Source organism: Phragmites australis, chromosome 1, assembly GCF_958298935.1.
Source record: "Phragmites australis chromosome 1, lpPhrAust1.1, whole genome shotgun sequence".
NCBI lineage: Eukaryota > Viridiplantae > Streptophyta > Magnoliopsida > Poales > Poaceae > Phragmites > Phragmites australis.
Genome location: NC_084921.1, coordinates 12,549,829 through 12,573,152, shown reverse-complemented (window position 1 = coordinate 12,573,152; position 23,324 = coordinate 12,549,829). Strand labels below are relative to the sequence as shown.

The 23,324-nt window shown below is 43.9% G+C and overlaps 1 protein-coding gene across 2 annotated transcripts; it reads left to right on the top strand.

Moving 5' to 3' along the window:
- Positions 1-16,161: 16,161 nt before the first annotated feature.
- Positions 16,162-22,969, top strand: LOC133910063 (glucosidase 2 subunit beta-like). 2 transcript variants are annotated; one of them, XM_062352588.1, is made up of 16 exons: positions 16,162-16,416; positions 16,520-16,633; positions 16,888-16,983; positions 17,170-17,409; positions 17,523-17,701; positions 18,394-18,468; positions 18,564-18,659; positions 19,459-19,810; positions 19,890-19,994; positions 20,082-20,183; positions 20,688-20,745; positions 20,842-20,910; positions 21,849-21,936; positions 22,202-22,263; positions 22,347-22,398; positions 22,483-22,969. In XM_062352588.1, the coding sequence occupies exons 1-16, from the start codon at positions 16,320-16,322 to the stop codon at positions 22,540-22,542; spliced, it is 1,845 nt and encodes a 614-aa protein (XP_062208572.1). In that variant the 5' UTR covers positions 16,162-16,319; the 3' UTR covers positions 22,543-22,969. The 2 variants fall into 2 exon arrangements, with proteins under 2 accessions (XP_062208572.1, XP_062208578.1); XM_062352594.1 differs by lacking the exons at positions 20,842-20,910; positions 21,849-21,936; positions 22,202-22,263; positions 22,347-22,398; positions 22,483-22,969 and having other exon boundaries at positions 20,636-20,745.
- Positions 22,970-23,324: the final 355 nt, after the last annotated feature.

Genomic DNA, 23,324 nt, shown 5'->3' with positions numbered 1-23,324 from the left:
ATTGGGGCTTAGGTGCACCATTTGAATGCCGTACGTCTCCAGCACTTGCAGAAAGAAGGCGGAGAACGGCGGCACTAGCCCCGCTGCCACGAAGGAGGTGAAGAGGACGGTCCGCCCAGGGACGGTCGTCGCCGGCGTCAGAGTCGCCGGCCTCACCGCCACAGCACCCTCCTGACCCTCCGGCACCAGCAGCTTCCTAATCTTGTCCGCCACCTCCTCGTTCCTCAGACGAGACTCTGGCAAAATGCTGTCCGAAGTCTTGTCCCGGCGACCTCCTCCAACCCTCGTCATCTCGACAGAATGGAAGGTGTTTTTTGGTGGTGAAGAAAGAGAGAAGGAAGAATGCGCCAGTTGCCTGAGAATCCCCTAAAGGCTTCGGAGCACGAAGAAGGCAAGAGCACAAGTGCAAGAGAGCGTAAAAAGGGGAACGGACCGATCCGTTCCCCCTTTTATATCTCAAAATTCAAAAACTGCCGCCCGAACGGTTTGCTCGGCGAAGTGTCGCCTCGATCGGCGCAACTGCCAGGCGAATCTCCCGCCGATCGCGCGATGTCAGCGGCTGCCAGGCGTATTTTCCTCGATCTGCGCGGCGACCGCACGTGCCGCCCGTATGGTCATCATACCCTTCGGAAGTTGTGTGGACACGCGTCCACTCATTTTCCCGTTGAAGCGTACTTGAGGTTTAAGTCCGCAAGGGCCACCTCTCGAAAGCTTGCCACATGGCGTCCGCGCCAGCCTCGGCCTCGGTCGCGACGAAGGGCCCATTCGCAGTCTCCGTCCAATCGGCTACCAACGGGCTCGGGGGCTACTGTCGGTGTATTCAGAACCAGGGGTCCCTAAGTCCCGAGACCAGGCCGGCCATCCGCCACATGTCACCACCCTGCAAGGTAAGAAGAAGCTAAGTCCCGGGAGAAGGTGCTCGGGGCCGCCGCCTCTGGTTCCCGAGCACCCTAGTTCCCCGATGATCCGCAGAGCCCAAATACCAAGAAGGAAGTGCTCGGGAGAGAGTGCTCGGGGCTGCACGTGGCAGCCCCCGAGGACTCGGTGCCCCGAAGGTCCCACCGAAGTGCTCGGGAGAGAGTGCTCGGGGCTGCACGTGGCAGCCCCCGAGGACTCGGTGCCCCGAAGGTCCCACCGAAGTGCTCGGGAGAGAGTGCTCGGGGCTGCACGTGGCAGCCCCCGAGGACTCGGTGCCCCGAAGGTCCCACCGAAGTGCTCGGGAGAGAGTGCTCGGGGCTGCACGTGGCAGCCCCCGAGGACTCGGTGCCCCGAAGGTCCCACCGAAGTGCTCGGGAGAGAGTGCTCGGGGCTGCACATGGCAGCCCCCGAGGACTCGGTTCCCCGAAGGTCTCACTCAAGTGCTCGGGGGAGAGTGCTCGGGGCTGCACGTGGCAGCCCCCGAGGACTCGGTTCCCCGAAGGTTCGCGCAAGATCATTCGACGACCCGAAGGGTCCCGTCGTCAGGGTGTCATCCAGTCAAAAGCCCAATGCCGCATTTAATGGGCACGCGCGGCCTGACATCCTGACATCCTGACATTCTCAGCTGCCCACGCCCCAGTGTCAGACCCTGCCATGCACTGGCAGGGGGGGGGCGTGGGTGCATTAAATGCACGGGTCCCGTCCCGTTTCATCCGGGTGCCTCGGGATAACGTTGCCAGAATCGAAGCGCTCCGCCTGCCATCCTGCCCTGGCAGAAGAACAAGACAGGGTGGGCGCACCGGGCACCTCTGAGGCTGCCCGGTGGGCCCCCTTTATGGCGCCCGAGGGCTTCCACAGTGGCGAGTGGTCGGATGCGCGCCGCATTTCTCCACCGCCCCTGTCACTTCGTCAAGACGAAATGATTACGCCTTTCTCCGTGGCACCTTGGCATTCGCATCCCCTCTTTCCCATTCAGGATATGTTGAGGTCGGCGCGCCTATAAAAGGAAAGGATGGAGAACACTAAAGGACGATCCCCGACGAACCAGACCGAAGAGGGACCGGAAGTGTGTGAAGAAGAGGACGCAGACGCTCGAACCAGCTCAAGCCAAGCTAGAACACGAGAGCCTCAAGCTCTTTGTAAACGGCTCTCCCCTTGGAACCAGATACATCCTTGAAGAATTCCCTTCAAGGATAAATATAGCGCTTACACAGGAGTAGGGTGTTACGCCTCCGTGCGGCCCGAACCTGTCTAAACCCCGGTGCACCCATTTTTCTCGCATTAGGGTGATCATCCCCCACCAGCCATCGCATTTGTTTTCCGTTCCCGCTTATTTCCCAAACAAGCTTTTCCAGGATCATCCCCCCGGCCGAATCTCTAAAAAGGGGTCTCTCGGGATCCCTGCGACAGGAGTTCACCCTCCGACAGCCTCCCTTGGTGCAGTCATCAGGTGGCCATAATTTGGTCGCTAGTTTCGTTCAGGTACGACCTAGATGGATCAAATCTTGGCATACCTTCATAATCGAGTGATCCCTGATGATGATGTGTCAGCAGAAAAGGTCACGTGACAAGCTTGTAGATACTCCCTAGTAGAGGGATGCCTCTATCGCCGGGGGGGGGGGGCAATGACCTTTTACTGAAATGCATCACTCAGGAACAAAGGAGAGCCTTGCTCTTTAATATCCACTGAGGCATATGTGGTAGCCATGCTTCATACTGCACTCTGGTCAAAAAAGCATTCCGACAAGAATTCTATTAGCTCACGACCCTCCAGGTTGCTTACGAGCTGGTAAAATGGTGCAAGTCATATCATTACTATGGCGGACAGACCAACCTATCAGCTCAAGTACTGCAAACCATACCACTCTCTTGGTTTTTTGTTATTTAGGGGCTTGATATTATGGGACCATTCCCTAAAGCCCCAAGTGGTTTTAAATTCTTGCTCGTGGCAATCGACAAATTCACTAAGTGGATTGAGACCAAGCCAGTCAGGAAAATCACCGTTGTGGCAACGATTAAGTTCATATGGGAGTTGATAGTGCAGTTTGGCATTCCAAACCACATAATTACGAATAATAAAACTCAGATCATCAGTAGCGCTTCTAAAGACTAATGGGAAGAGATAGGGACCAAAGTATGCTATGCATCAGTGGCGCACCCCTAGAGTAATGGTCAAGTCATAAGAGAAAATAGGATGAAACTGCAAGAGGTCAAAAGCCAAGTCTTCGATCGGCTTCAGAGCTATTCAAGATGTTAGGTAGATGAACTCCCTACAGTACTCTGGTCGCTACGAATGACCCCCAGCAGAGCCATAGCCGATACTCTATTCTTCCTGGTTTTTGGCGCTAAAGCAATGCTCTCCTCTGACTCCTAGAGTAACCAGCTACTCCGACGAAGACCAGTTAGCTCGATGGGAGGATGAAATAAACCTGATCAAAGAGTTATGCGATCGTGCTCCAATTCGAGCATCCTAATACCAACGAAGCATTAGGTGTTACCCCCGACCACAGGGTGTGGGAGCAAACCCTGGTTGTAGGCAACCTCGTCCTAAGAAAAATTTACAATAAGGCAGGTCGGAACAAGCACCTGCTCAAGTAGGGGGGACCCTACACAGTGTTCGAGGTTACCCGGCCTGGTGCGATCAAATTAGCCATGGAGGATGACTAAGAATTACACAATTCACGGAACATAAACCAGTTACGTAAGTTCTATGTGTAAGGCTGCTCAAGCATGAGCCCAGTTTCGCTGTTTTGCAAGATCTCCCAGACAAGAGCGATCTACCCTTGGCTTGTAAGTTTTTTTGATTCACATGTTAGACAGCCTGGATATTGTGCACCATCATTTAGCTATTGTTATTCTTTTCATGATCGCTAGCCATATGTATAGGACCAATTGGGGTATTGGTCATGGACTTAAAGATATTTTGGAGGCTCTGATTTCCCTTGATCTGTTTAACCTGGCTCCAAAATATCGAACCATGAACGAGAAAAGGCATGAGAGAAATATTGGCTAGTAATTAAAAATCAGTTTCTAAATGAATCTGGTCAGCAGCTTTTACGACTAACCAGATGGTCAGGGGCTAGAAGGATCTAGGTTTTGCGTTCCTTTTTTATGCTCTTAGTATATTTGCATGTTCACACATCTGGTGAGTACCCAGTCGCTTTGTGGGGAAAGAATATTGTGGCTCGTGCAACATCAGGGATGTGGCTGGCTAAAAGAAAATGGCCAAGTGGTTGCAAGTCCCACCTCGCATTGAGCACTGGTTGCCACTGAAGGGCTTGTCATGCTAAAAGTTATCCTAGGCACCATAAACCTAACTAGCGAGCGGTACAAAAAACTTTGGCCCTCTCTAGAAGTAACAAGCAACCATAACCTACTCACCACATGAGCACATAAAAATAATTTCAGAAACAAGTCCTTGGGTTACAAATTGACCGCTCAGGTAATGCCCGGGACTGGTTCTAACAATTTTGTTCAGTATCCCTAGGACCCAAAGACACTTGTTAGTGGTTCAATCTAGACAATCCAAAGGAGAGAGCTTATCGCGTGATCAAAGTAGTGAGCACAAGTCTCATCCTCGCGAAGCCTCTAAGGATAGGCGAAGTGGGGGTCTCACGGGCACGTTTGGAAGTCTCGAGGGAGGCCAGATCTACCACTGATCTTTTCCCTCCTTGCCTGGAGGCTTGGCGAACATCGGCCTAGGCGCCCCCAGTTGGTTCAGTGCAAGTCTGGTTGCCCCTCTGCTGGCCAGCACCACTCGCGAGACCTCCACCCACGTTTGGGGGTCGACATCAAGCAGCCTGGTCGTCGTCATGACCAGATGGGTCCGTTCCATGACTAGATAGGTTGATATCACAACCAGGTTGGTTGTCATCCGGGCTAGTATCTGGTGAGGTAGAGATCGAGTGGGCGCCAGAATGGATGTCTTGACGCGCCTCTCTCCTTGAGGCGTACTTAGAGACCTCTATGACCTCATCGATTAGCGATCGTAGGACATCGACCACAAGAAGACCCTGCAGCGGTGCAACCATGAAACCCTAACCCTGTGGAAGGCTGGGGGGTTTGGAAATGATGAACTTACCCTCATAAGTTGTGCTCTTTCCGCTGAGGGAAGATCGCACAGTGGAAGGGCATCGGCCGGAGGGCCATCATTCCTCAGGGCAGCCAACATTAGGCTCTGGACCCGTGAGTCGACGGCCTCATCATTAAGATCTGGATTATAGGGGAAACGTGAGAGGTTGCACACCTGACAAAAGCATTAGGGAAATGACTGCGGTATTACCTGAGGAGCTCTCCCGGGTGATGTCTTCTGGCCCAGTGTACTGGAACACCGGACGTGCTCATCTCCGCATGAGGCACAACTAGCGCTTGATGAAGTCACGGATGACATTTGACCTTGTCAGCCTAGCCTCTCGGAGCTAGTCGATCCATTTGGTGAGTGTTAGCAACTTCAGAGTTGTCAAGGGGGTGCTCCCCTAGGTGTCGATGACCTGTGTCGACGCGCTCGGCACATAGAGGTTGTCCAAGAAATTATCTGCCATGAGGTAGAACCACTAGTCCCTCCTGCCTGACTGCGACAACTTGAGGCCCACCTTGACCTAGGAGTTCGTGGCACCGTCGTGGAGGCAGAACCCACAACTTTTGGTTGCCGACTCGGTCACCGACCAACATGTGTAGAACAACCGGAAGAGGTCTAGGCATGGCTCAACCCCAATGAAATTCTCACATCAATGAGCAAAAATGCTCGACATGAGAATAGAATTAGGGTTGAGATGGAGGTTGCAGATGTCGTAAAAGTAGATGACGATGGTTAAGAACTTGGAGAAGGGCTGCATGAAACTGGCCATGAAAAAAGAGGCAAACATCACAATCTCCCCTGGCGGGGAGCAGGCATGCTCTCCCCGGAGCAGTACCTAGAGGACAGGCGGCGAGAAAGCTGATTGGTGTCATCCATTTGCTTCAGCTTCGCTGCATCATAGTTGGATTTTGGGAAGGTGGGCTCGCTGTTGGTGCGCACCATTGGACGACAGAAGGAGATGCTTCGGTGGCAAGAATGGGGGTAGAGATAAGGGTCTCTGGGCAGGGAATCTTGGGGCTAAGGAGATGACGGAAAGGTTCGTAATGAACCTTGACACTCCAATTTAAAGGGTCACCGAGGTATCTCAACCATCGCGGGGTCCGGTCTTTCAAATTTTGAGAGGACGCGCTTAGGGAATCAAAATTCCCTCAGGTCCGGTGCCGTTTTGTTTCTCTCCCTCCCTCCCTCTCTCTCTCTCTCTCTCTCTCTCTCTCTCTCTCTCTCTCTCTCTCTCTCTCTCTCTCTCTCTCTCTCCGGACGTTTAACCTCCCCTCAGGATGCGACTCACTAAGTCGACCACTAAAGCGGGTCGCACCGACGACCACTCCCAGAGCAAACATGCGCTCACCTGGAGCCCAAGTGGCACGGACGAACCTGACCATGACCACAAGGCGCACAGTGACAACGGGCCACTACAGCAAACCACTCAGTTCACCGCATCCACGATGAAGATTGGGGGCTACTGTTGGTATGATAGGTAAGGGGTGCCCCCACAGGGCGGGCCCCGTACCACTAAATGGGAGATGGTGGTTGATATCCACGAGATCACAACTTCACCCTGTGACTAGGGTGGGGCTTAGGCGACCAGCTCCTGGTCGATGACGGCAATCCTGTGACTAGCCCCTACTAGTCGCAGACCGGGTACTCACCTAAGAAGTCAAATCGTATTACATGTCATCCACTCAAGTTTTCTCCTTCCCCAGGCACTTCCTTTCGGCAAGCATGATCGGGGGCAGACGTAAAGTTGGCATAACCCGTCCCGTAGCACTATTGCTACGGGACGGCTACGCAAGAGAACATGATGACGCTCTGCGGACGCGACATGGCATGCACGACGACCAGGGCAAGATGGGTGTGCATGCCCCTGTAATGATGGTCTATGAGTTGTTGGCTTCGTCAGGAGTGGGTATGCTACTGTGCTTGGCACGGGTCTATTTGTATACTATCCTTTCCCCTATTATATAAAGGGGATGAACCCGTTTGTAGAGGATATTCTGTAACAAGTTTATCTAATTCATAAAAAAAAATACACATGACGTATGGCTATTATCCCACGGGATGTCTGAACCTAGATAAATCCATGTGTTCTTGTGTCCCTTCGATCCAACCTCAAGAAACGTAGATCAATGAGCTTATCGACCAGTATACTCCGGATTTATTGTCATGGATTATACTCCGATAAGTAGAGAGGGGTTTAGTTCGAATATAGAGTAGAGCGACTTGGTGACACATGGAATGTGATGAGGCGGTGATGGAGCTACACCTAGGCATTGAAAGAATTTGCATGCCGAAAACCATTCAAACTAGATTCCAACACCCTTACTAGGCTTGACTACCCAAAAAACTTAGGCCATGTTTGTTTTTATTGTGGATTGTCATAATCTGAATTCTGTTTAGAAGCTTATTCCCACCGGATTATACATTGTAGAAATTCATAGTACAATATGGATTGTAAATTATGATAATCAAATTTTAGATTATAACCATTTGTTTTTGCTTTGACTTTTGCTTTTGGGGCTGGAATATATAATCCGAATAAAACAAACAAACAAAACTTTCTCAATCTTTCAAACATACCATATGAAGCCAATTCTAGGTTTGTCAAAAGCAATGTAAATTATTTAAAAATACACTCATACTGCACATCATCATATAGCAGCTTCTGCTTGCAAGTCTTTGTCTCTAATTGATGAAAAGGGCAAGATCGTCATCACTTAGCACTGTCATTCTCTTTCTTCACATGCTAAAGCCTAAAGATCTTCCACACAAGTGGAGTTACAAGTGGCTTGCACTTATGTGGGCCAACATTTCTAGCCCTGGCAGCCACAAGAAAACCACATGCTCCCATGAAAAATGTAGCTTGCCGGCGAAATCCAAAAGGAAAACAAGAACTCATGGCTGTGGTTGTAACGTGCAGAATCTGTGACCGGGCGCCAAAAGGCAGAGAAAGATCGGCAAATGAGCGGCCATCAGTTATGTCTGGAGAAAAAAAGATTAAAGGCACTCTCACAAGTCACTGAAGAAATTATAAAAAGGATCATATAAAGAAAGCTCTAAAAAAAATTCTGTGAGGAAAGGATCATAGGAATGCTCATGCGTCTGACGACCAGCATGCATTTTGCCTAAGATTCTCTAGAAATAAATTTATCGGTAAAAAATCAGGCGTGTGTGTCAATAAACACAAAAGTCTTCTGTATGTGCTTTTCGTTTTTCGATTTCTGAAATACAGTGTGGTACGTGACTTGGCATGCAAAACTTTTCAGGATTCACCCTCATCCTTTTGCAAACTGTGGTGCCCTCGACCCGTTTAATTTGCTTTCTGTCTGGGAAGTTGCTTTCCTTCACAAAAAAGGGCATGCATCTGTATCTAGGTTGTACTTTGGCCTCGATATGGTTTGTGAGGAAAGTAAAAAATAAAAGAGAGGCTGATGAAAGTAAACTTGGACCACGGGAAAAGGCTTTGCAAAGCCATTGCTCACCTTCGCAAAAGGGATACCATTCCATGAGAACATTTGTGCTGCTGTTACTCTGAAAAATATTTTTCCTCCTACTTCATTATGGAGCCCTAGCCCTTACCTAGTAATTTTGGACAGAAAAAAGAGAGAACGTTTCCTCATTTGTTTGGCAGACAACTTTTGAACTTTTTTATTTTTATATTTTGTAAATAAAAAATTGCAAATATACTCATTCATTTTGAAAAATTGCAAATCTAGACTTATGTCGCCCATTGGAAGGGCAAAAGGTTTAAAAATTAAAAAATTATGTTTTAATGCTCTCAAAATTCAAAACACTATCGAAATAATTATGAAAAATTATGTGGTGTAGAGAATGCTATCATCTAGTTCTTTAAAATATTTTTAAAATAAGCACATATATTTTTCAAAATGGGTGACCGAAGTCTAGATCTGTAATTTTTTAAAAACAAACGTTTTTATTTAAAAAATAAAAAAGTCCACAACTTTTTTTGTTTTAGTGTGCTTGGCAGCCCACTACACCAGCTATGTGGAATTCTTAAGGAGATATCCAAGAGTCTGTGGCCACGGCCCAAAGAACTGTGAATTTTGTCCGGGCCCCGAGCTAGAGGACTGGGCTATGTTTCCTTTAGTGAGCTGGGCTGGGCATGAATAAGCTCAGCGAAGGAAAGCCCAGCCTCCCGTAAACAAGACAAGGCACTAGACTAATGTGTGTGGTTGTCCACTCTCTCTCAAAAAAAAAAAGAGAGACTAATAACGGTTGAAGCTTGAAAGTCTCATTAATTTCACACCATATGATAGATGAATATTTGAAATCAATCTGGCCGACCTCCCCTTCCTCCCGAGGTGAGCACAAGGCAATTTCATGTTTCTGGCATCGATCTAGTCAGTCCCCTTCTTCTGACGGGCTCCCAGGCCTTGGAGGAGAGCGGAACGGGCGGATCGACGTTTGGTCCAGGTAGTTCAGTAGAAGTAGATGTAGTATGGTAGGGTAGCGTTTAGTATTTCGGATAGTGTCTTCTGTTGTGCTGGTCTAGTTTTTGGTCGTCAAGGTCGTCCATGGTGGGTTTGTCGTTGTCGACGTGCACTCTGACGACAGCTTGGACGGGTATGTATTGGTGAGTTTGTTAGTTGGGTTTGTGCTCCTCAGCTTCTTTGGCAATGGTGGCGGCAACAATGTCTTCTCCGGCAAAGTTCGAGGGAGTTTGTCTGTTGTTTGTGTTTGGAGGGATGTTCTTCATCCCCTTTGCTGCAGTGTGTTGTTTTGTCGGTTGTTTTGGCGCGTGATCCGGCGGCATCGATGCTTGTTCTGGGCCTTCATCTTCGTCGAGGGTGGAGGTGCTGGTGGTCGTCTGCCTCTCTCGAATTGGGCGCAAAAGGTGCCTTTGTTCATTCACTGGGAAGATGTGCTCCAAGCGTGGCCCTAGGGTATCATATATTGCGCTTTCTTCGTCAACACCGGGAGGAGGAGAACGGGGAGTGTTACCTGTTGTGGTCTGAAAGGACAATGATGTCACCTAGAGGGAGGTGAATAGACGTTTTAACAAAGCTTTGTCCCTTTTTACCGTTGGTCTTAACTTGTAGCGGAAAATAAACTAACAGATTTTTCACAAGAGAAAATCTTAAATATGCTAGGTTCAACTAGTGCACAAACAACCTAAATATGTGTGAAAGTTACAATCTTAGGGTGTGACAAAGATCATTCAAATCTAGTAAGATATGCAACAAAACTCTAATCGAAAGTTCTGATATTACTATTCATCCAAAAGTTCTGAGTTCAATTCAAAACTTCCAAGTTCAGACAGAGAAAGAGCTCAAAACTGAAATTAAAGTACGCCTAATGAGTTTTACCTCAAACTAAATAAAGTTGTGTATTCTAAAGATAATTCCAAGTAGATTCGTGGAGAACCTACAATAATTTCACATGAAAAATTAGATCGAGCAATATGTACAAATAGTGAACAAGAACTCAAGAACAAGAAAACTAGAGAGGAGACACGCGATTTATTTCTCGAAGTTCGGACACCTCCTCTAAAGGTTCCTACGTCTCCGTTGAGGAACTCGATCACAGTTGTGTCGGGTCTCTTTCAACCCTTTCCCTCTCCATGCTCGGTCACACTTGAGCTTGGCTTCCACTCTTGATTTCTTCCCTTGCAGAGACAAAATCAAAACATTCACAAACTTCCCGCGTCACACTACAACCTTAGGTGCTCGCCGGCAATGCCTAGCCGCTTAGGAGCTTCAAGGTCCAAGGGTAACAAATGTGACAACAAACTTCTTTGCTGATGGCTCGAGTGCTCAAGATGGGAGTTATGCTCACTTGCACTCAAACTTTCAATCTCTCAACCCAATTCACTTTTTTACTCAAATCTCACACTAGATTAGAGTGGAGAGAGTTTCTTTTGGCTCTAGAATTTTTTTCTTTCGTGCCCAAGTAGCAAATGAAGAGAGGGCTGAGGGTTTATTTATACCCAACCCCTAAAAACTAGTCGTTATGTAACTTTCTGGCTTAAGCCGGAACTTCCGGATTACTCGAGCTAGACCCACCCGAGACCCCTGTCCGTAACCTCCGAACTGACTATAGAATCCGAAACTTCTGGGTTCAACCGAGAGCTTCCGAATTAACTCGGAACATCAGAGTTCAGCACAACATATCCTCTGAAAAAGGCGATAAATTTTTATCTCGATGTCCGATTTTGATGATTTTGAACTCTACAGAAAGCTTATTCAGAGGGCTACCTATCCCACTAGAAATTATGATCTTAAACACATTAGATCAAAATTAGAAACACTCCAAAACCCGATTCAGATAGTTCCACACTTTCCGCACTGGACCCCTAAAGCGAATTCTCACTTTGGACTGGTTAAAAACTCTTGAGTACTCAAACACAACAATTACCTATACGTTGCATCCCTCTTAATAGTGTGGCATACCTATACTCAAATGCAAATGTAAAACTTATTTGAACCAATTTGATCCTTTGAATACCTTCAAGTACAACTTTCTTCTTTCAAACTTAGAGGGTTGCCAACTTTTATATAAATTTCACTCCATCTTTTCTTGATTCTTCATGTGATTGATGTGAATCATCCATAGCTTCTCATGGCATCGCATAGTCCATTAACGCAAAATCTTCACTCGCCCTTCACCACCGCTTTGGTCCTTCGACACTAAGCTCTTTGCATGCCCTTCACCACCAGATGATCCATCCAACTGAGCATCGCTTACCCTTCACCGTCTTACCATAGAAAACGATTTTGTATCCGACATATTCAATGAATTCACTTTATCATATATGGAGTCCAATTTTTATTCTTCACTCTTGTCATATTGGATATGTCAATTCAACTTATGGCTTCTTTTGAATTCTAACCCCAACTCACTCTCAAGCACAAAGCACATGTGTTGGTCTATAAAACTTTATTATTAACTTATACCTTAAGTCACTTAATCTCCATAAGTAACTTAGCATTCATGATTATTGTCAATCTTCATATGGAATCTAACCCCACATACTTTCAAGCATATAGCACATGGGTTAGTCCATAAAACACTATTAACAATATCGTGCATTTACTTCATCTTTCGCAAGTAACTTTGCCTTCACGCTTATTGTCGAACTTCTTGGGCTTCTCGTTCTCCTTATGAGCATCACTAAGAGTTCAAAGACATCAATACATTTCTTTATCTTATGACATTCCTCAACGAATTCATACTTTATGACTTATAAATCTTCCTATGAAATAACATACTAACAATTTTTAACAACATTGTTAGTTCATAGGTATTTTATCATTAACTTACTCGAACATCACTTAAAGTTCATCTATCTTGATGCATATCTATCCTCAATGCACCACATATAGAACAACCTACTAACAATTCTTAACATCATTATTAGTCCATATGTATTATCATTAATTACAAAAATCACACTTAGGGACTAGATGCACTTTCATGGTTGACCTAGGCTTTGTGCTTGCTCAATTGCGGGGGGACCGTGCATCCATCTGGCGAAGGGCTACGGAGTGGAGGGCGAATGAGAGGAGGACCCTGTTTGTCTCTCTTCTGATTTTTATTCCTTTTCCAAGGATGATGCATGTATTTTAGGGATGTAATGTGCTGTCTTTTTAATATAATATTTTCCCTTTCAAAAATATATATTTGAAATCAAGCGATACAAGTATAGAACAGTGTATGACTGTAAGTAATTAAGCTATGAGCTGCATGTGATAACGACGATATGAATTTTAATTTCCCAACTAAATGCAAATAACAAAATTCTATAGGGATTGCGATGTTTAAATTTTAGGCTCGGGTCGAGACTCTTCATCTCCCAATGATGCAATCCATGACCATGATCCAACACGAACGCACGTCCGGAAGATGCTTCCTCTTGCGTGCTCTCTTAGGCTTAGGCATGCACCACCATGGCCACCGGTATCATTCGGGTCACAGAAATCTTTTCCTCTCCAAATGGGCACTCTATATAGTATATACTGCTCAACACTTTTTATTTTAGCCTATTTAAAACTAATATTTTAATAAAAGCACGTGGGTAACTAAATTTTTAGAAGTAGTCCCTTTGGTCACGCCAAATGTATTAGCGTGACTCACCACTTGTGTCACACCAACTGCTTTGGCGTGACCAAGGAGCCACACTGGTGGTCGTTCCCATGACGTGCCACGTGTCACCGATGTGGTAGCCCTGAGTCACCCCAGGTTTCTTGGAGTGATTGGTTGTCAGGCCAGGGGGATTGGTGTGACTTACGTGCATACAGATGGCTGCACTAACCCTTTCCTCCCGCGGCAGCTCTCCCCCCTCCCCCCCCCCCCCCGGAGTTTTTCTTTCTCACATCTTCTCTCTCCTCCAAATCCTTCAACAAATTCATCAATTTCAGAGCCAAATCAAAGGAGATTTCATGAGAGAATACTCATTGAAGGTAAATACTCCATTGCATCCATTCAATTTCAATTTTCCCCATATTTTTAGTTGGTTTTGGGTACCTGGGGTTTGGAGATTAGGTCATGAAAAAATTAAAATTTGGTTAGATTAGCTATTGTTTGTTTGTTGTTGTTCAACATTTAATATAGCATGTTTATTATTCTTGTATGGAGACCATTTTACTCTTGCCCATTGAAATTGTAATGGATTGATATTCGTGCAGTTGTATGGTATGACTTCTAATTTGTGATGTAAGCAAAAGTAGGCACACATCGACAAGAAGTATCCCGATGTTAGTTGTAAGGATGCCCCCATTCCTCTCCCTCTCCACATCCCGACCTGTGACTGTGGTAAGCCTGTCGTGGTCCTTCAGTCGCTACATGAAGGTACTGCTAGCCGCGTTTACTACCTGTACAAGGATTATTATGTGAGTGTATATTTATTTTGCGTTAGGGTAGAAGCATATCTCATTACTTTTGTTGACACTGTGTTTCAATATTTTGCAGAAGTGAAAGATATGCTACTTCTTCCAATAGATTGATGGGCCTGAGATGTATGACCTCAGGATTTTGAAGGTGAAACAGTTTCTCAGTATCCGAAGCCATACAACAAGTTTGTTCGTTGGGTTCCTCCTCCACCAAATCCTCCAAAAATGATGGATAAAGAGAAGTGCGCAGTGAGCAGAAGACGTCTAGTGAATCCTCCGTTGTACAACTGCGGGAAGCGTAGTGTGCTGTGTGAACCTTCTGGGGAATCTCCTTACTTCCGTTGTGAAGGGATGAAAAAGGTAAAAACTGCACATGTTTGGTGTTTACAATTTGAGTGAGGTAGAATTAGATATCATGTACCTTATATCATGAATTTGAATGCAGCGTTATGGTGCTACTTGTAACTTTCGAGATTTATTGTACGATCTCGATGGTGAATGGATAGATGAGGAGTACGATCAAGTGAAGGTGAATAGGGTGATAGAATCATGTCACCCAAGGAAATGCATTTGTGGTGTCAATGCTCGATACGGGATAGTGCCCTCCAAACTTGGTGTGGGGTACTACTACAAGCATGTGGTTGGTAAGGATGTGGTTAGTTTTATGCATATTACCTATAATTTCTATTTTGATATCCTAGGTTGATTGTACCTTATTAGTGGGAGTTCATATGAATGTGTTTTGGGGAATAGAGTATGTGGATATGTTCATGGGAGGAGTACCTTGATAAAGATAAGGTGGATCATGAGATAACATGGAGGAGTAAGCGTCATCTGATGGTGCTGTCAAGCGATCTGGACAATCGTAAGAAGTCAACCCGTGATTTTTACTATGCTATGTATCCCTAGCACAAGAGGAGAGCCATGGAGGGTGAAGAGGCGGTGGCTAATACGGTGCAAATGGAGACAATGAAGGCTCTTGTTGCTAATTTGCATGTGGTTGTCCCAGACGACAACGATGATAATGATGATGCGTTGCTCTATGATGGATCGAACGATTAGTATATGGGGTCAGTTGCTAGCGTGACGTCATGTTGGGTCACGCCATAGATCTTGACGTGACCAAGAGGTCTGTCACACCAGCTATTTCAGCATGACAAGCCTGAAGGCTGCTTCGAAGCCTGTACAGGCTTATCACGCCAAGCCTATTGGCAAGACTATGTTACTAGTCACTATACAGGCTACGTCGACCACGGTTAGGCTGAGTGGCATTCTAGGATTGAAACAAAGTTTCAATCTCGCAGATACATTTAATTCACCGAGGGTAGCAATTGTTGGAAATGCAATTGATATCCGTTCTCAAACAATCGAAATGCATTTGATATCCTTTCGCAAACAATCGAAATGCAATTCCAATGTAGCACATATATTAATTTGACGGCAAAGTATTACATGGTTCGAAACAACATTTTCATCAAATATTATTATTCAAAACTGACTAAAAGTGACTGTTGCAGGCTATCCCGGTGAGGGACCCCTATATTCTTTACATCGACGGTCACCGATCCCAAAGCAATCACGAGGGAAGCTCATTCTAACCTCTAAAACAGAAATTTTCAACCACCACTCAACAACCGTTCTTTCTGGCACTATCACTTTGATAGCTAAAGCTCAAAATCCATTTGTTACTTAAGATCAACAAACCTTATAATACTCTAAGGCAAATGCTACACTGACCCGTATTATAGCGATTAATAAACTATATGTGTATCTAGTATCAACACCTGTCGTGAAGGCTTGCACCTAGTGGTTGAGTGGCTTTTAGACCCGATAACACTGGAAATGTATTGCTTGAATGTAGTAAATGCCTTGAGGTCCTAGGAGGAGAATAGAAGTTGTCTCGTGCTAGTGGTGAAGGAAGTAAAGGCGCTAGCAAGCGAGTTTAAGGAGGTTGAATTTGTTCACTTAGCTATTCGTGCTTGTGAGGAGGTAAAAACTGATGTTTGGTTTAGTGCTTCCATTTTTATCACATCTTTATGACGTTAAGTATAATCATGTATTGAATCAATAAAGACTCGACCTTCGGCAAAAAAAAAGAGAGAGATTGGCTATTTATGTTTGCAAAGGAAGGCAACACTACAATAATCCTAAAAATACATCCTTTAAAAAAAATGCTGAAACTCAGCAATGACAATGAGTTCAACCATCATCTGATGCACATTGGAATCTTGCACGTTCCATTCAATTTCAAACTACGAATAGATTAAAAATACGTACACGAATAGGCATGGTATAGATCTCTTTGTATCCCATCGACGGGGTACTGTACGCAGTACACCTCTCAACTCGGGCACTGGTCCTACTCGTTCCCGTTTCGCTGGCAGGCGGAGGCGGAGGCGTTGCCTGAACAAGAACCCGCGCGCGAGCCACCGCCGATCCGCTGCTCCTCCTGACCTTCCTCCGTGCTCCGCGTAGCCATGAGGTTCCTCCTCCTCTTCCTCCTCGCCGCCCTTCTCCTCTGGACCGCCGCGGCGTCCAAGCCGCCCCTTGACACCCTCGGCATCCCCCCGCAAGGTTCCCCGGATCTGTCCACGCCCGCTCTCTCTTCTCCCTGTCGCTCCCTTCCTTTTGCCCGTCGCTAGATGCGGTTCTTGACTGTGCGTTGTTGGGAGCGCAGATGAGGCGTACTACAGGGGCGGCGTGATCAAGTGCAGGGACGGATCCAGCAAGTTCACCAGGGACCAGCTCAACGACGACTTCTGCGACTGCCCCGACGGCACCGACGAGCCCGGTATCGCCTTCTCCTTCATGTTCTTGCCTAAAAGGAAGTTTTTTTTTTCTGTGTTTGATTTCCCTGTGAGTGTTGTGGTAGTTGTCGTGGTTTCATGGCCTGTGCGGGGTAGTTTTGAATTCTGTGTGTTGAAGGATTTACGCTGTAGAAGTGGTTTGCTAAAGTTGTGATATTTTTCTCTGTTGGGCCACTGTTTTTGTGAGCCAGTGTGGGAGAGCAATTAAACAGTTGAATTGTGTCTCTTTTCCATGCAGGGACATCGGCGTGTCCGGAGGGGAAATTCTACTGCAAGAATGTAGGCCATGCTCCAATCACGATCTTCTCGTCTCGAGTGAATGACGATATTTGTGGTAAGAGGATTGTAAATGCAGGCATTTGCCGTTTAATTGCTTTCTTGTTATATTTGATGTAAAATGCACATACAAGGCTAGAGATATCAAAAGTTGTTGGAGATCTTGTGATGTATGCTGCAGCGCTTGTGTGGAATCCCACTGGGGTATTCTGATTCTCCGTATTTGTTCCTTACTGCCTTCTAGATTGCTGTGATGGGAGCGACGAATATGATAGCAACGTCACCTGTAAGAATACTTGCTGGGAGGCTGGCAAGGCGGCAAGGGAGAAATTGAAGAAAAAAGTGGCTACGTACAAAAGTGGTGTCGTTATTCGGAAACAGGAAGTTGAAAGGGCAAAAGAGGCATTTGCTAAAGACAAAGCAGAATTATCAAAATTGAAGGGTGAAGAGAAATTACTCCGAGGGCTTGTTGACAAGCTCAAAGGTGCACTCTTCGAAGCCATTGATCTTGACCATTTGCCAAAGGGTGACATGTCGAACAAATGCTAGCTTTTATGGATAGTTTTGATGTTGAAATAAAGCTTTACATCTATGCAGAGCAAAAGACATTAATAGAGAAGGCTGAGGAAGAAGAGCGCTTAAGAAAAGAGAAGGAAGAAAAGAGAATAAAAGAAGAAGCTGAGAAGCAAGCTGCTGAAGAAAAGAAAGCACCGGATGCCTCTCAGGAAGTAGATTATAAGGAAACCGATGGGCATGTGCAAGAAGATGAAACCAAGGTTAGCATTTCGTTCTATATTTTTGTTGACTTCCTATCCACCCTTTCCTTTGTTGATTACTGTTAATCTTAGTTCCAAGAACACACCAGCCTCATCCCTTATATTAATTATTATATGAAATTGACTTAAGTTTGGTGTTAGCATGTGGAGCATGTCCAATATGAATTTAGTATTGTACTTATTATCCTTGGAAGAGTATAACCATTTTTTGAAGGAGTGTAATGGATGTAGTTCTCAAATCATTCACATTAGTAATGAAGAAATCAATTTTTTGTTGCTGTAGTTTTTCATAATTCCCTGACCATTCGGCATTCCACTGAAACAATAACACCTTAAATAGTTAACTCAATTTGAAGGTTTTGGGCTAAATGAACTCTAATATTGGATCATTAACCTTCCTTGCCAACAAATATCATTTGCATACACACACCAATAAATAGATGCTCCCTGTATGCACTGGGGACTGGAGGTTCCACACTTCCACTAAAGCTATTTAGAATTACTTTGTGAAATCACAGTTTACAAGGATGTCCCGTGACTAAGGACATAGAAATGATAACCATCGGTGAACAGATTGTAGTAAAGTTTAATCCTCAAATATGAGATGTTGGTTTATATTGGGCAGCTTGTTTTGTTCAACTAGTACAATATATAGATCTTATATATTATTTTGTTATATCTGTTGAACATAGGTAGCTGAACAACATGGTGGACATGCCACAGAGCATGATAATCATGCACCAGAAAGTGGGACATCTGTTGAACAGGTATACCTGAGCTTCGGTATTACAAAATCAACTATCTAATCGCTAGCATGTCTTACGAAAATTGACCAATTATATGTGTTTTGTTTCTATGTCAGCATGATTTTGAAAGCCAAGATGACTATAGCATTAAAGCTGGAACGGTATATGAATCGCCGAAGGAGTCTGCAGCAGCAGCACCTACCAAAGAGCAGGTTATGTATTAACCACTTTCTAGATTGCTCATGGCATTGCCCTTGTTTAATCGATGTTTCATGCTCTTTAAGGGCAATAATAGAGATTAGGTTGGTGGTCTTCTCCCTTCCCTCTGGGAGTTGAACCTGTATGAAAAAACAGTGCATTTCATATCTTATGACTCGTTTACCAACATTCTCACGTATCTTAATTTATGTTTAAATTTTTGCCCTTTTAGTGCTCCCATCTGATAGACATTCCTCCTATTGGCTGAAAGCTAACAACCGCAAAAACTAGTTGGCTGTTGTGGGTTGAGTCCGAATGCCCCATGATGGGTCATATGCATCCTTTTCATGACATGTAGTCATTGTATTCAATCTATTTAGTTACAAGTTGCTGTAACCAGTTAAGTTTTAATGACGTTTGGCTATTCTTTGAAGTGATTCTTTCTAGGCACGATGATTTCTTGTCCAAGGATGTCATAACAATCCACGTAACGCTCTGTTGGTCAGTCCAGTTGATTAGCTCTCCAAATGTTTAGTCATGTGTTGGCTAGATCCTGATATCTCAGAAGCTGTATCCATGACAGCATTTTCAAGCTTTGCATATCATCCTTGTTCTTCAGTTACACACAGTCAAGGACAGTTGAACTTTTTAGGGACATTATTGCTATTACTTATACTGGCAAGATACAAATTACAACATGGTAACAAAAAAAATCGTTTTCTAATATATATTAGGATGCACCCGAGCAATAAGTTCTATGGTTGTTTTGGGAATGCTCTGCAAGATATGAAGCATTGTGTTGCTAAATTGCAGGATCCTAGTTCTGACAATCCTGAGGGTTTATCAAGGGAGGAGCTAGGTCGTCTGGTAGCTTCTCGTTGGACTGGAGAAAATGTAAATGAGGTTAGTAAAGACGATAAGAAGGGACATGAAGATGAACATGAAATATCGGAACCTGCGGAAGAAGCACTTGAAGATGAATTAGAAATACCAGAACCTGCTGAAGAAAATTATGGTGGTTATCACTCAGAAGTTGAGGATGACAGGCATAAATTTGTTGATGAAGAGTTTGATAATGAATCAGAAGATGAATATGTTGATGATCATGACGAACATGTCGAGTCGTATAAATCCGATGACGATAAGAAAGGTGATCAACATTCAGGTATGGTATTTTATATGACCTCACTACTCATGTCCTATTTATGTGGTTTTGGTTTATTCATATTTGTTTGTTGTTTCAGATTTAACTGCATCGGGACAATCATCGTGGCTGGATAAGATTCAGCAAACCGTACAAAATGTTTTCCAAAGATTCAACTTCTTCAAGACCCCTGTGGATTTGTCTGGTAAATTGTATATACTAGTTTGTGATCTGCTGATCCTTCATGACTCATGAAGGGATGTTATAACTACTTGCACATCTACTTTTTTAGAGGCTTCTCGTGTTCGTAAGGAGTATGATGATGCCAGCTCAAAGCTTTCAAAAATTCAGTCTAAGATTTCCACGCTAACCGAGAAGCTAAAACACGATTTTGGTAAGTGCCATTTGAAGCTTTGTTCACGATGTGGTTGGGTGCTCCAGCCAGCAGTATATTATATTTTAGCTATAATGAATTTCTATAGTTTATTCTTGCCCCAAAAGTTGCTTCTGATTGTCAAGAGTGATGTTCCCTTAGCAAAAGCACTCTATTATCATGTTCTTGCATAGACTGACACAATCGTTGAAGTTCTGGTGGAAAAGGTGTCATCAAAATGGCTAAATAACTACTCTCATAGAAGCTTTTGCATGCATGTACCCCCGATATAGAAATAAAGAACAGCCCTTTCTAAATTTCAATCAGATGCATTTTTTTGTCCTTTTTTTTTGGCCGAGAGTCCTCAAGTTACATAATTCATACCTTGAGCACATCTTTACCTTTGAACCTTCATTTCTGCAGAATAATGTATTGTGCGGTTCTACGACTTAATTAATACATTTCGTTTATAGAGTATAGATATATGTGGAATTGAAAGTTATTGAAGCAGCGTACTCTTGTTAGGTAACGAGAAGGAGTTCTATTACTTTTACGACCATTGCTTTGAGAGCAAGGAGGGCAAGTATGTATACTAGTACCCAGCCTCTCATGTCCTCTCTTTCTATTTTATCATTTTTTTATTGGGTTCTCAATTGTGAATTGCTATCCTTGTGGATAGGTATCTTTACAAGGTCTGTCCATACAAGAAAGCTTCACAATCTGAAGGGCACAGTTCCACTAACCTGGGGTATTTTTGTTATGCTCCTTTCAGATTTGCTAAATTCTCATAGTTTTTTTTTCCGATTTGTAATCTGTTTAGTTTGCATCTATATTTAAAAATGAATGAACCTACTTTTTGTTGAAAAGAGTCATAGTGATATGTTATGGACAAACATTCTCATTCTCCTAAACTCTTGACTTCCTCCACAACAGTATTTTTTCATCTTAGTTGGGTGCCCCTGTAAATCGTTAACATACTTTCAAATGAAGGGTAATACCGTAGTAGTGTTCTTTAGGAATATGGACTGCATAGATCAATAGTTATGTTTTAAAGGGCATGCACTTTTGTTCATTGTAAGTACAATAGTTTGTACATAAGCATAAAACCTCAAAGTTGTGAACTGTCCTTTACCCAAAAGAATGGGTGAGTTTGATCATAGTCATTAGTCAATGATCATCTAGAAATGCAACAAATAGTTTTCATACTATGTAGGTTTGTGGAACCTTTGCAGATTTACAGCTTCATATGGTGCTATCATACGCTATTGTGTCAGTTTAAATGATCAATTAAGAAATCTTTTTTAGGGAATGCCATTTGAGGAATAGCTAAGTTCAGGGTAGCAAGGTTTTATTTGCTTATTTATATATTGTATCTATACAGCATATGCTGCTCTTTTACTTTAGCTTTGAATGTCAGCCAGTTTCTAGAATATTTAGATACTGGATTGTAGAGATATTGTTCTTTAGAGAAAGTTGTTTGAGGAATAGCTAACTTCAGGGGAGTGTTTTTCCCCTTCTATTTTATTGTGTCTATACAGCATATAGTGCTCCATTCTATTGGTGTTTATCTTTAAATGTCAGTTTCTAGAATATTTAGAACTTGGATTATAGAGATACTGCAGAATAACTTTGTTGGTCACTTTTTTGGCATATATTTATGCCGTAAAATGAATTTTCTGCCATCAGGCGCTGGGACAAATTTGAAGAATCCTACAGAGTAATGCAATTTTCAAACGGCGACAAATGCTGGAATGGTCCTGACCGAAGCCTTAAGGTATCTTAATATGCATATCTACTATCTAAGGATGCAACCGGGAACCCAATGGGTAGTTTGGGTCAGCACCCTAGTTCATTTAGCCTCTAAATCAAAGAAAAAAATGAACTAGCTATTAGGTGGAAGTGCATTTTTACTTTAATTAGTAGTGGGTTTTGGGTCGACCAAAAAAACGGAAGTTTCATCCATACGCATTTCCTTTCTGTTTGCATGTTGTAACTTCTAATTCTTCTTATTACTTGCATTCTTGTGCATTCTTGTGCAGATTAGGCTTAGATGTGGGTTGAGTAATGAGCTTAATGATGTCGATGAGCCTAGCAGATGCGAGTATGTAGATTTCTCTGGATACGCTTTCCATCTTTCATAAAAATGCACAGTACACCACCTTATATGCCTATTTAACGTTGCAGGTATGCTGCTGTATTGTCAACTCCCGCACTTTGCGTTGAAGAGAAGCTAAAGGTTCTTTCTCTTTCATCAATGTCTTAGTTTTCCTTTTTGTGAAGAGAATTTGGGCCTTATAGAGTTGTGGGCTCTATGTAACAGGAGCTGCAGCAGAAACTCGATGCCATGTCGTCAAACCAGTCCGGGCATGATGAGCTCTAAACTATTCTGGTGATGCAAGGAACAATAAAATGTCACCAGGAAGCATAACTCTCACAGTTACGTTCATAACCATAAGAGAGGTTAATGAGGTATATGAACAGAAAAGGGACCGAGCTGGAGATCTTGGAATGTAGCGTTCAGATCGCCACCGAGGCAATGTTAGCTTGGCTCTATTTTTTTAGCTGAATGTTAGGACGTTGCAATTTTTCGCCTCATCCTGATTTGTTGGTAGAGGCAACTGCAACTGAGCTCTTCTTTTTTATTTTACGATCTGTTCTATTTATTTAGGTAAATAAGCTAGACTGTTGTATCTCCAGCTTCACGGCCAATCAGACATGCATAATGTCTTAAGATCATGGTGCTTGTAATACATTCGATGAAAACAGTGAGAAATAGTACATCCAGAACCAGCATAACTTTAAAGCTATTTTGCATCCAGAAACAGTAAGAAATGGATATTATTCTGCCTGATGCTCGTGGCTGTTGAAGTTCCCAGACGTCACGACCGCACAAAGTGATGCCTCATTATTGTATGTGCTTGTTTGGATGGCGTCTGCGCCAGCCCAGCTAATGCTAGGGTAGGCGTGAAGCACAATAAATATTTATAGATTCACGTTAGTATATTTTAATTAACTAGTTAGTTATTTTATCTAGTTAAAATAATTAGTTAATTAATTGAGTTAAACTAAAATGGAGGTACGGATCACTCACATCCATCCTTAGCTAATGCAGGGGTGTGTTTTATAGGCATGCAATTTGATGGCCAGAATTTTGCACCTCCC

Coding starts and splice junctions, on each gene's coding strand:
- LOC133910063 (XM_062352588.1), top strand. CDS start 16,320: ATGAGGTTCCTCCTCCTCTTCCTCCTCGCCGCCCTTCTCCTCTGGACC. Junction 16,417..16,519: donor CCTCGGCATCCCCCCGCAAG/GTTCCCCGGATC, acceptor TTGGGAGCGCAG/ATGAGGCGTACTACAGGGGC. Junction 20,911..21,848: donor CACAGTTCCACTAACCTGGG/GTATTTTTGTTA, acceptor TTCTGCCATCAG/GCGCTGGGACAAATTTGAAG.